This window comes from Sceloporus undulatus, chromosome 7 (genome assembly GCF_019175285.1).
Source record: "Sceloporus undulatus isolate JIND9_A2432 ecotype Alabama chromosome 7, SceUnd_v1.1, whole genome shotgun sequence".
In the NCBI taxonomy this organism is placed as follows: Eukaryota; Metazoa; Chordata; class Lepidosauria; order Squamata; family Phrynosomatidae; genus Sceloporus; species Sceloporus undulatus.
Window position 1 is genome coordinate 571,519 of NC_056528.1, and position 13,200 is coordinate 584,718.

General features: G+C 47.0%; 1 protein-coding gene across 1 annotated transcript; it reads right to left on the reverse strand.

Moving 5' to 3' along the window:
• Window positions 1–1,133: 1,133 nt before the first annotated feature.
• On the reverse strand, window positions 1,134–13,200 carry LOC121936743 (protein-arginine deiminase type-3-like). Its single transcript, XM_042479285.1, has 16 exons — window positions 13,109–13,200; window positions 9,863–10,043; window positions 9,245–9,317; window positions 8,746–8,807; window positions 8,411–8,528; window positions 8,091–8,216; window positions 7,474–7,652; window positions 6,696–6,799; window positions 5,339–5,450; window positions 5,021–5,128; window positions 3,799–3,950; window positions 3,321–3,465; window positions 3,056–3,149; window positions 2,465–2,544; window positions 2,025–2,153; window positions 1,134–1,823 (listed from the first exon to the last, which is right to left on the reverse strand). The coding sequence occupies exons 1-16, from the start codon at window positions 13,198–13,200 to the stop codon at window positions 1,590–1,592; spliced, it is 1,989 nt and encodes a 662-aa protein (XP_042335219.1). The 3' UTR covers window positions 1,134–1,589.

Consider the following 13,200-nt stretch of genomic DNA (forward strand, 5'->3'; position numbering starts at 1 on the left):
TTTGAAGGAGGGACGATTATTGCTTTTAATTTAATACATGTATTAATCTCCATTGGCAAGTCTTTATGTTATTTTGATTGATCCTATGTACAGTGCTGTGTAAACCTATTTATTATTAAATCTTAATAATAAAAATAAGGAGAAAGAGATAGAAGAAGGAAGGAAGGAAGGAAGGACAAAACTAATATGCCCATCCCATTCTAAGCCACAATAGGAAAATAACCAACACTCAGGTCTTTTTTTTCCTTGACTTTATTAGATTGTAAAAACTCTTTACGAGAAAAATATTTGCAAGCAAATTTGTTTAAACAAAATACAATCCACAACGGAGGTAATAGGATCCAGAATGTCATTTGTCTTTAACATAAACCCCGGAAGAAATGTATAGAGCTTCACGCTTGTCGCTCGGAGCGGAGTCTTTGCAAGGCGGCCGGCCGGAAAGGAAGAGACGGTGCCGGACTTTTCCCCCGTAACCCCAACGCCATCACTTTCTTTACCGCCGAACTTGGCTCTTTGGGGGGATTAGAATGAAGAGATTAGAAACTAAAAATGGATTTGGACTGTCTGTCCGTCTGGGGCCTCCGTGGTCCGACTAATAATAAGGTCCAGCCTTATTCTGGGGCTGCCCTGGCTTTGGGATTTCGCTTTCAAACCCGTTTTGCTCAATGAACATTTCCATCGCCCCATTACTTTATTTATTTATTTATTTATTTATTTAAGGCATCTGTTTATTGCCCCAAGGCAACTTTAAAAGCAGCTGGACAAGTGGGAATGGCAGAAGACTGAAACTGCCCCTTGAAAACTGGAAAGTTTATGGTATTCTATGGCCATTCATGTTCATGTAAGAATGGCCATAGGTTTCTTTATTGTTCCCATTCAAAGCACTCTTGAGGTCCGATTTTAGCAATGCATTAATGCAAAGGAAAAGTCGAGGAGACTTCAGCCTCCAAAAGGACGATCGCCGGCGCAACTGATCACTTAAAATCTTGCAGAAGCCTCCAAGAGAGGCAATCCGCTTTTAATGTTTTTCAAAATGCCCTTTTTCCAAAACTAGAAATGATATTCTAGACAGTTCCTTGAGTAGTTCTTGGTTTTGAGTCGTCTTAATACTTTGCCCCGGATCCATTGCAATTGTCCATCCTTCTCTTAGGCCTGAGACACTGGTCAACGGCCATCTTTATGGACGGTCAAGAGATCATTGGTGAGCTTCACCTGTTGTGAATTGGCTTGAATTTGTCCTTGGGGGTCTGTTCATTTGGGCTGGTTGGGAGAATGAAGTCTTAAAAGGAACCACCGCAAGACGGCGATGGAGCACAGAAGATGGTGGACCCATTGTGGGCATGAAATGGTGGACGTCCGTAACTGGCTTTAGGACCAGGAGTGTGAAAGGGAGTCAAAGGCGGCAAGCGGAGTCAAGTCTAGCAAGCACCTTCATGTGTTACCGAGAGGAGGAACGAGTGCGGTTCCCTTGGATTGTTGTGATTCATAATGTCCAGAAGAGGCAGAAGCTACACAGCAGCTCTTTTCGGCGCCTTCCTCGCCCGCGTGGAAAGTGCGAGCAAGCGGGTCGGTCGGGAACCCCGCTCTCTTCAAGGGGTCATGTTCCACCACTTGAAGGTGAAAGGCTTCCGGCGGACGTTGGTGCCGCAGTGGACCTCTCCAAGATTGACGTGGTACGTCTTGAAGTCGTCGATGAAGACACAGGACAAGCCCAGCGGCTCCAGGAGGCAGCGGACCTCCTCCTCGAGGCAGCATTGGTCTTGAAGGATCGGGCCGAACGGCTTGGGGATGCCCAGGTGTTTCCCCAGAACCAGCATGTTCACCTGCAAATCGGAGGTAAGACACTCATGAAGCAGAGGACTTCAACACAACATCAGGGAGCAAAAACTGGTTTGGGTCAGCGGCTAGAGGCCACTGGGTCAAGCCTGGCCCCTTCATTGAGTTGCTGCTTGGTCCTCTCGGTCTCTGAGTTAATAGCAAAATTGGTTGGGAGACCCATGTCTCCCCTTCCCAAGGTTTCTTACCATGTCTGGGAAGAAAGCGACAGCCTTGCCAGCGTAACTTGGAGAAAAGAGCTGCGGGATGTCAATGATGTCTTCCTCCGCCAGCTCCAGCTCTTCCTTAAGGATGTCTCGGTTCCAGTCTATGCACTTCTGGAAAAGCGGAGGTTGGAGGGAGGAGATTGGTTGTACAACAGGCAAGAGACACAGTTACGGCACAATAACAACCCAAGTCATTTTCAGGTGCAGCAGTGAGGTCATTATATCCTCAGTGCTAAGAGGACCCTCCAATGAGGATGGTCATTCAGATCCTCTTTGATTGACCATCCTCTGCCTTCAGGGAAGGTCCTGAGATCACCATCTCCTCAACGCTAAGAGGACCATCCAGTGAGGATGGTCAATCTTATCCTCATTGACTGACCATCCTCTGTCTTCAGGGAAGGCTTTGAGATCACAACGATTACCTGGAAATACTCATTGTTGTTCCTCAAGGATTTGTCTGCAAGGATCTTGCTGATGGAGACTTTCTTCTTGTCCTTCACTCCTGTAAGAAGAGACAGGTTGCTGGTTTGTTCATATAGCACTGGGTTGAGCGGAGGGAGTCATTGTGGAAAGCCCAGTTTTCTCTCCAGGGATCCTTTGGAGGCCATATAGACCACCAAAAATGTCAAATCAGAAAAAACAACAACCCCAAACTTTCCAAGTATCCCAATTTGGCATGAACAGTCTTGATTCTGGAAGTGCCTTTAAAAATAGCCTTTGGGGTTCACCTTGCCCACCGTAACCCATTCTAGCAGCTGTTTGGGTTTTGCTTTCCTTGTTTTAACCATTAGTCCAAAAATACATGCGCATTTGTGAGGTTCAGATGGATGAGAGAAGGATCCTACAAAGTTTGGATGCATCAAGGCGCTCCATAGGGGCGAATCATTCCCCGAGTAGCCTGCTCTCCATCCTTTGAAACTAAAAGGATGCTGAGAAAAGGTGCAGTTTCTCCCCTCCTGTCTGACTTTTGTGCACCAAAGCATGGATGGTATCTTAAGATAAAATGCCCTGACCTTCGAACATCAGGGCATCTCCATAGCCCTCTTGTTCCTTCTCCCGCAGCAGTTTGAAGCAGGCGCTGGGACTGGCCAGTAAAAGCCGGAAACCCTGGGAAAAGATGGCGCAAAGAGAGGTTCAAGGAGATGCAGAAGGAAGGAGGCGCCAGGAAGGCAGCATGGCCTCTTGGTGGTTGTTTCTTCTGTCTTGGTGCATTTTCCCAAGGACAAACTGCATTGCGTAAAAACATCACAACGCATTCTTGGAAGCCTAAGCGCATACCTTTCTATCGGAGGCTGGGACGAATGTCAGGAACTCGTCCACATGTCCAACGAACAACCAGTCGGAATACAACTCGATGGGAGATTGGACTTGTTGGGCGTAGAGGAAATCCCGGACCACTTGCACCATCTCTTTGCCGCTGGGGCTAGCAATGCAAAAAACCATTTTGGGTGGAAAAGTCTTAACTGCATGATGTTCTTAACCATTCTTAATAAAGCATCTAAAATAAGCATTTTAATACATGCGCAGACTGTGGTGCTGCAATGCTTAGCTTGTCCTATTTTTAAAAAGTTGTTACAAGGGCGGTTGGTGGTCTCCAGACCTTTTGCCATTTTGGCCGTCCTGCTCTGGACGCAGTCCAGCTTCTCCGGATCCATCTTGAGGCAGAATCCTTTCCTTAGTCCTACCTGGGCATCCTCACCTTTTCCATCCAAGCCTGACGCAGTTTAGGGAGAGATTGGGGTAAGTCCTCACTTACCAAGGGAAGGCGCTTCCGATCAGGATCCGGCCCAAGGGGTACTCCTTGCCCTTGACCGTCACGGGAGGACTGACCTCCAGGTTCCCAAAGGAGTCCAAGCCAGAGACGTTTCGGTCCTCCGATTCCCGCGTCACGTAACCAAAGTCAGGGCCCTGGCATTGTGGCAAAAGGAAGAGGATTTAGAGATCGCAGCAATGGCCAGCATGGCGAATGGGGTTTGTGTGCTGGACTAGGACATAGGAGGCCAGGGTTCGACTCCCTGTTCGGCAATGGAAGCCCTATGGATGACCCTAGGCAAGTCACATACTCTCAGCCTTGGAGGCACCTCTAAACAAACCTTGCAAAGAATAGTCTGTGATAGATTCACCTTAAAGTCTCTGTAAGCCAGAAATGACTTGAAGGCACACACCGTCAAACCCCAAAGTCCTGTTCTTAACACTCAAACCACCACCATACACTGGCTTTTCTTAGTGAGTTAGTAAGGAGTTACTAATAGTTATGAACTGAAGTCAATACTGAATCCCCTTTCTCTAGGCCCCTGAAAGCTTGCTTTGTTTGTGTGTGTCTGTGTGTGCTTCAGTCCCATGGATTTTGTAGAGGTTTCTTAGGTAAGGAATCCTCAGAGATGGCTTTGAAACACATCGTCTGGAATTCATTGGCTGCATGGTCTTCCTTGGAGGTCTTTAAACAGAGGCTGGATGGCCATCTGTCAGGGATGCTTTGATTTGGATTTCCTGCATGGCAGAAGAAGGGGGTTGGACTGGATCAGGGCCCTTGCGGTCTCTTCCAACTCTATGATTCTATGATTCTTTTAAAAGCGCTCAAGGCACATCAAAAGTGTCTGATGTGCATGGGAACGCTCTTGGCGGCGCACAGATGCGCATCTTTGCAATTCACCATCAAGGTTTAGTTCTGAATAGGTAGAAGTAAACCTTGATGGTAACGTAGGATCTCGACCTGCATTTCTATATTGTTAGCTGCCATGGGTGTCCTTCTTGACAAACAATAGTCCAACATGGCAATAACAGAAATGTGGATATCGTTTTTTCAAGCCTAGTGGTGATCAGGATTCAGTTACTTTGATGCAACAAGTCCATAATGCAAAGGATGGAGCCTAGGCACCACAGCGGAGTGCAATGGTTTCAATGGGAGAAATTAATAATAATAATAATAATAATAATAATTGCTGCCTCTCCCTATGGATTGACCCAAAAGTACTTACCAGAACACTCTTGAATGGAAAGTCCTTCAGCCCTCGGTTCCTGGGGGAGTCGAAGACCACCGGGAAGGACTTGTGGGGGGCTTGCACATAGCCAATTTCCATCTCGTCCTGGAGGAACAGAACAAGAGGAACTCATTACCTCTCAAATGGCTGACAAACTGATTCATTTGTAAGTGGGAATGAGGCCTCGGTTGGTGGGAATGTCTTTGAATGTCGCCAGAAAGACACTGTTCTCAGGCTTTCAATGCGAATTGAGAAGCTTAGCGCATGCGTCTCGCCTTGGCGCACTGCTCCTCATACTTCTCATTCCCATCCTACCTGGATCCAGCGGTCGCCCCGGTTTTCCACTTCTGGGCAGATGCTCAGTTTGCATCCGGCTTTCAGCGTGAGTTTGCTCACATCCGCCACAAATTCGCTGTTGTCGTCTGTCCTGGAGATCGACAAGAGAAGTGTGGCTTGCAATAGACTGATGGACAGACCGACAGGCCAAGTTCACACATAATGGTTAGCCAGGTTGTGGTTTGTTGCATCCTGACTTGATGTTGTGCCCAAATCAAGCTATGATCATGTCTGAGACAAAACATGGTTTCCTAGCCAGCCACAAACACCGCTATAAATGTTTGTGTTTCCATGTGTTTGGAGCACTTTCAACATGGTTTCAGGGCAGAAATTGCCTGAAATTCATGCCGAAGAAAACAAAATCAAAATCTGGATTTGGGGGATTGCAAGGAACCACAAAAGCAGGAATCATCCCTGAAATAAATCATTTGCAAGACAATCTGTGGCTTAAACAATAAACCATGATTAACATAATCCATGGTTTATTGTGATGTGTCTCCAGTCACTCTTTCTTTCCCTCCCCGCACCCAATAGTAATATTAGCAGCATTAATAGTAGTGATATTTATTTGTTTAGCTGGAGAATCTAGTGAATTTCCCCAAGACAGACTGTAAAGTCAGATATAAATATAGATGACATGAGAGATGGTTATACAGAGCGACTGAGCTTTGTTTTGTTTTATGAGACCTGCGCATAGAAAATGCAAAAATACTAGGAAGCAAAACAATATAGAATGAAGTGCGGAATAAAATAGAGTAACAAGCAATGATATACAATATGCAATAATACTACATTAAAATATTATTATGTTGTCAGCAGTTATTGGTATTTTGTCAGCATGACAAAGATCGCCGGATTGATGAAATCTTTCCAAACAAACCAACCTCAATTAAAAAAGAGAAAAAGGAATCAATGCACAAAAACTAAGAAGCAAAAGACAGCATTAAAACTGCCATAGATTTGCAAGCGCCGTCTCTGTGCGACTTAAGACGAAGCAGCCCCAAATAAAATCAGCAATGAAACAAAGACGAAATCGTAAAGCCTGTTTTACGGAGAGACAGGATTGTGTGTCCATCATATAATTTGAGAAAGTGTCTTTTTTCCACAGTAAACTGCCTCCTAATTTAAAATGACAAATGAAGACGCCGTTCTTTCACAGGAGACACCCAGGACCTGTGTCTAAATCTCAAAATACAAGGCACTTCTGCAATGGCTCTGCATTAGGTCCAACGGATAGTAAATATACCCCAGCTTTGCAATGCTGAGCCATACAGGACTGCAACCCATGTGTGTTTGTTACCTGGAGCAACAAAATGGATGCTACCTGGCTTCTTACCTGCAGACGTAAACTGTTATGGGCTGCAAGGTGTTCGGGGTCATGATCCATGGCGCGACCCGGAAGACGACGGTGTCGGTGAAAATGGGAGCCTCGGGCAAGGCCTGCAGCCCACAAAAATTAAGAAATGCCTTTAAGATTTTTGACCATATAAAACATGTCAGTATAAGTAACTGACCGCTCAGTTTTATACATGTAGCGCCATTGATTTACATGGTGCTTTCCAAGGAAACAGCAACAAAAGACCGGCAGCCCTGCAAAAGGTGTGCAATGCAGCATATACAAATGCGCACACACAAGGGAAGGACGGCGGGATGCAAATATAAAACTATGCAATGCAATTCAGAAAACAGATGATCCAGATTCCAGACAATGCAATAATATAAGTGAAGCAAAGGAAGGCTGTATGCTGGTTGGATGGACTCTATTAAGAAGGACATGGGTATGGATTTGCAAGAACTAAGCAGAGCAATGGAGGACAGGAGGTAGGCTTGCCATAGTCCAGTCCCTTTATGTGGTGAAAAATATTATAACTAAGCATATTATTAACTTGCATTCTGATTATACAACTTCATCCCATGAATTATTGCCTGCCAGGAAACATTTTAGTCCCTTCAGTTTGGGATTTTTCGGGACAAATGGCAACCCTAAGAGGAGTTTTTGGAGATGCCTCATCCGCAGGGTCGAATCGACTCGAGGGCAGTTGACAACCACACAACCCTGTGCTAGTTTTGCAGGGAAATGAAGGAGACTTTACCCCTTTGGTTCGTCCTTGTACCTTGGAGGTGGCTTCCAAGAGCGTGGCATGAACGGACACCAGTCCGGAGAAGTTGACGTCTGGGAACGCCAAGCCTTCCACGTAGAAGACGCTCTCCGTTTGGTCGCTGCTGCGTTCGACCGTGTAGGAGATCTTCCCGGATCCCAGGACATGCTTGTGTTGGCTCAGCTTCTTTTTCCCTGCAAGACAAAACAAATGGGTGGTTGTTGTGGTTGTGGTTGTTGTTGTTCTCCATCTGCAAGTGGGATCGCCGGCTGCGCTTCTCAAACATCATTGAGGCATTTTGCTGTTCTTCTGTTGTGGAACTGTTCACATAGAAGCCATTTTTGCAATGATGGAAAATCCTGCTATTACAGAAATGGCTGCTCTGCGAATGATTCGTCAATGGAGGAACAGCAGGACACACTTTGGCGACGCTTCGGAAGCGCGACTGGCGATCCCACCTCTGCGCTTCTGGAGCGTTTGGGTTACAATATCCGCGCGGAAAGCGCTTAGTGTGATAAGGTCCTGAGATCCTATGCTTCTACATCATCTGCGCACAGGGGGCCACCACTATCTTCCATGTTCCTTTCATGTTGAGCATCTGTCCTGAGCCACAATTGAGCTTCCACATTTACCTTGAGCTTGGAAGACACCCAGTTTGTTGCTGTCTGAGGCTGAGATGTGAAGAACAAGCTGGTTGTCCTCAAAGGCGTCGTCTGGTCCGCGGGTGGTCAAGACCATGAGTGACATGTCCCTGCGGTCTGGAGAGAACAAGGGTATGTCCTTAAGAGCAACACTAGACCCAAGAAGGTAAAGGTAACCCTTTGGATTCTGCTAAGTCTCATACCCAGAAGATGAAGTGGTCTTCTAGTACCTAAACTTTCATTACAAATCTTATTTAATGTCCACCCAGTGACCACAGAGCAACACTTTGGCCCAAGAGCCATCAACCAACCCATGAAGGACTGCAGTTCCTGGTCAGTGTTGTCCATGTCTTCTGCTTCGGGGTCATCTCTGTCACAGTTGACCAAGAGGATGGCTCCATGACCGTTTGGGCCCCAGGTCCAGGTTTTCTATCAAAATACAGAGGGAAAAAGCATGGCCCTTGGGGTCCCTTCCAACTCTTCTATGATTCTGAAAAACCATCCGCATCCGGTGTCAGGTATTCTAGGTGTGCCACTAATTCAATGGTTTGACTCAAGTCAAGGCTACCATTTTCAACCAGGACCAATGGTCCAACCTTCTCCTTCTCCATCTTCATTTGCTTCAAAGAAAGGTCCTCGTTCCTACCTTGTTTTTGGCCCTTCTGGTGACGGATCCTGTGCGCGTCGTGTCAGCATCCAGAGAGACTTCTGCAAGGAGAAGACAAGACACAAAACAAACAAGAAAAGGCTTGCAAATGGAGTCCAGGGTTCAGTTTGGGGCTTTGCAAGCAGACTTCCATCTGCAGGAAATGGAACCAAGTCATTTTGCAAAGTTTGTTATTCGAGGAGGGCATGAATGGGTTCCTGATCCTTGGTTCTCTCAATACAAGGAAACCTTGGGTCCTGGGGCTAAACTTGGCCTTTCTGGGGTCAATATTTGGCCCTTTGACCCCCAGAATCCTTTCCTCCATGACCAAAGAGCGCATGGCTTCTTTGACATCTTCTTATAAAGAATATAGATTTTGCTGCTCCCATTTTTATCGTCATGAGAGGTATAAGGAATGGAATGAATCATTGCTGTTGTTCCATTAGCAAGTCATACGTTAACACACAACCGTTTCCAAGTCGCACAATTGTTGACTTACGGACGCAGGTGAGCTGGAGGATGGCTTTGGCCATGGGCGCCTTCCCGTTCTCCTTGTAGTATGAAATTCTGACCTGCCAAGGAAACGCCGATTTCAGCAAAGCCAGTTGCGAAGGTAATATCAACCTGAATCCTATTGGTACTTCCCAACCATAGTAGACCCACTGAATCAGTGAGGTTTACATAGAATCATAGAGTTGGAAGAGACCGCAAGGGCCATCCAGTCCAACCCCATTCTGCCATGCAGGAAATCCAGATCAAAGCATCCCCGACAGATGGCCATCCAGCCTCCGTTTTGAAGACCTCCAAGGAGGTCTTCAACATATGCGTTGGCTCTCCGTTCAACATTTGATCCAACGGGCCTAGTCCAGTTGGAAGTAAAAGCCAGGCACATCTGCAACCCAAATTTATCTCTCAAGCAGATGTAAGCTGTCGTTGCTCCGTTGGACTTGGGAGACCAGGGTTTGATTGCCAGCAATGCTATGAAACCCACTGGGTGACTCTCAGCCTCAGAAGATGGCAATGGAAAACCTCCCCTGAACAAAAATCCTGCCCTGAAAACCCCAAAATAGGTCGGAAAGGCCTTGAAGGCACACGACAACAACAATGCATTCCTCACCTTGTCGTCGTCCACTTGTGCGCTCGGGGTGTCCATTGTCACGATGACCTCCACCCGGGTGTCCAGCGGCCACCTGGGCACGCAGGAGGGCACCTTCAAGACCTCCGCGTTGTGGATGATGTAGATGTTGACCCCAGGCGTCCCCCAGACGTCGAAGGACGTGGCCCCCGGAGGGGCTGACCTGAAACAGGAGGTGGAAAAGACCCTTTCAGGACAACTCCTTCACTTGGATTTATTCTATTATTAAACATTACGATCCATAGGGCTACTCTATGGGGAAGGGTACTCCTGGTAGTGGCTCCTCACTTGATTTCTTTCTTCTGACCTGGATCCTGAGCATTGTTCTCTATTAACCTTTGCCTCCATAGTTGAGCCTATTGACCTCTCCAGTTAAACAGCATTCTTCCTTTTGTTGTTTTGTGGTTTGCACGATGGGACCTGTGTTTGAATCCTCCCACCGACTCACCTGCACAGACCTGATCCCATCTGAACGGCTACGCTGGAAGCGACGCCATAAGCGACACTAGAATCCGCGGCATTGCTTTATATGTGCACACAAATGCGCACCCTCCGTTTCCATCATCCACTGAAGAATGATGGAAACTGTGTCCTAAACAGGGCTGGGGAGTGAGGAGTAAGGAGTAAGGCGTAAGATGTTTTTACAGGAGTAGGAGTCAGAATAAGGAGTAACAAAAGATATTGATTTGATTTGAGGGCCGGTGACGTTATTCCTTCCGTCGCCATCTCTGCACTCCCTCTTTATTTGCTTGACTCCTCTCCTCCTTCACTTCAAGGGCTGGGTTGCAAGGTTGGCTTCTGGCATAATTAAAAAAGGCTCCAATAAAAACACACCATCATGCATATTAAAATGTGAATTAGTCTCCCTGTTTGAACTCATGATCCAAAGCCATCGAGGTGCACCGCACACGTCGCCGAAGCGGCAAGAAAACATTAAGGAGTCCAGCACAAAACTCATTGTTTGGAGACTGTGGTGGGAGCAGGATTTGGGGGGGTCCTTGCCCCTATTTTGCTCCCCTTTGCAACAGCTCCAAGTCTCCTGAGGGTTGCTCAAGACCTGGGTTCCTGGCCTGCAAAGGTTGTTGAGTCACCGTCTCTTTTTAAAAATAGACCCGTGGGTGTCAAAGGCTGAGTAGTTTGCTCACGCTTTGCAACGCTGGCTCCTCCAGGTGAGGCTTGTGCCCAAAGGCAACTCGAGTTCAGTCGCAAAGGGAGCATCGGCCCCATCATCCACTGGCCAGAATTAAAAAAGACAACCATCCGACCGCAAGTGCATATGCAACAACATGTGCCCTGCATGCAACATAAACTCTAAGCATAAAAGAACATCTCTTTTATGAACATCTGTTATGACCTTACTTCCTTGACATTAAATTTTGGAGAGGGCAAGAAGAAACAATGACCCGGTACATTGCAGGTGTCCAGTTTTCCTGTGGAGGGACACCGCAGCAGCCAAACTGCCGTCATCAATGCACCATTGGTACACTGTGACACGTCCATGACGGAAGTGTGGCACCTGGAGGTGCGGACGCACCACCACGCTTGCATCATGCATGCCCGCCCCATATGGACAGCGCCGCATAAAGATGGTGCCATCCATATATGCTAGGGTTCCGGAGCGTGCGGATGCTGCGCGCTCCAGAACCCTAGAATTGCCACCAGGCTGCAGCAAACTGGCGGTCTGTACTGGGCCAATAAAAGTTTACAATGGTCATAGAAGGACTCATAAAAGAGCTGCCCCTTCCCTTGGCTCTCCGTTAACCTTCCACTGCATCTGACCGTGGCACATTTAATAAGATTTAATATCCCCCCCCCCAGTCGTTTTTATAAAGCAATCTTCATGCAAAAGACTGAGAGTCGAGAGCAGCTGGGAGGAAATAGGGCAAGGCTATTGAATTTGTTGTCGCTGTTGTTAAGCGCCACCAAGTTAAACTCAAAAGAGTTTTTGCAGACTCTGCTTGGAGGAAACCTAGTCTGCTATGAGGTTAAAGAAGAGCAATTGAGGAATATGGCTGAGCGCAGGGGTTTGGAAGAACAGCCGGAGACAGCAAAAGGCGGGAGGGAAATTGCAGCATCACTTGTGGCAAATTAAACTTGCAGATTGGGTGCGTGCAGAAACAGACGCAACTTGTCCCTTGTTGCAAAAAGGCCTGAAGCCAGGAGAGCAAAAAAGGGAACCCTCAGCTGGAAACAAAAAATCGGATCGATTCAGATCCTCTGGAGCAGGGTGACCAGACATCTTCCTTTTCCAGACATGTCCTCTGTTTTAGCCTCTAGTTCAGGGAGAAATTGCAAAATATCCTCCATTCAGGTGACCAGACGTCTTTCTTTTCCAGACTATGTCCCACTTCCAAAATTTCCTCCATTTTGAGCCTAAGAAGCATGAATTTATATTTATGTGTTTCTAGCTTTTGTTTGGCAATTTCTCTTGACCGCCTTACATTTTGCGGTGCCTTGTCCTCCTTTGCAGTTTGGGCATCTGGTCACCCTGCTTTGGAGCAATGGTCATCCCAAACTCCTGGGCATCCCAAATTTATTCCCATATCAGTATATAACACCAAATAGATAGCACTCCACGCTATACAACATCTAACAAGGCCCATGATGCTTAGAACATGGATAAATCATGCCCACCAACATTCCACAAATGAAAACCGGGGCATATATGCTCAAGAAACATTAAGAGTGTGGTCAAGATGGCAGAAGTTACGAACGAGGGAAAATGGACAAGGTAGCAGAGGCTGCAGCAGTTTGCTTTTGCCAGAGTCTACAGGGACCCAGGAAAGAAAAGAAGGAAGGAAGGAAGGAAGGAAGGAAGGAAGGAAGGAAAGATGCAGGCAGAAGGAAGGAAGCAAGGAAGGGAGGAAGGAAGGACAGACAGAAGGAGAAAGGAAGGATGGATGGAAGGAAGGAAGATGCAAGCAGAAGGAAGGAGAGAAGGAATGAAGGAAGAAGGCAGGCAGATGCAGACAGGCAGAAAGAAAGAAAGAAAGCAAAAGAAGGAAAACTGATGCTGTCAAGTATCTATTTTTGATCCTATGCTTTCCCCTTCCTACCTGTGCATTATGCTTCTGCCTTCTCAGCTGGCAAAGCAAAAGGGCCATGCCAGGCATAGGCATTGCCAGGCAGGGCAGATTCCTTCCAGCTCACCTTAAGCTACCTTTCTCTCTCTCTCTTTGCATTCCTGGGATGCCAAGAGCTGAGGGCAAAGCCAAAGCGGTCCCTTACCCGCAGACATCCAGGGAGAGCTCTGTGTCCAGGAGGCAGAGGGTGTTGGTGGGCTTCTCGGTGGAGAGTCGTACCCATCTGAGGTCAGCCAT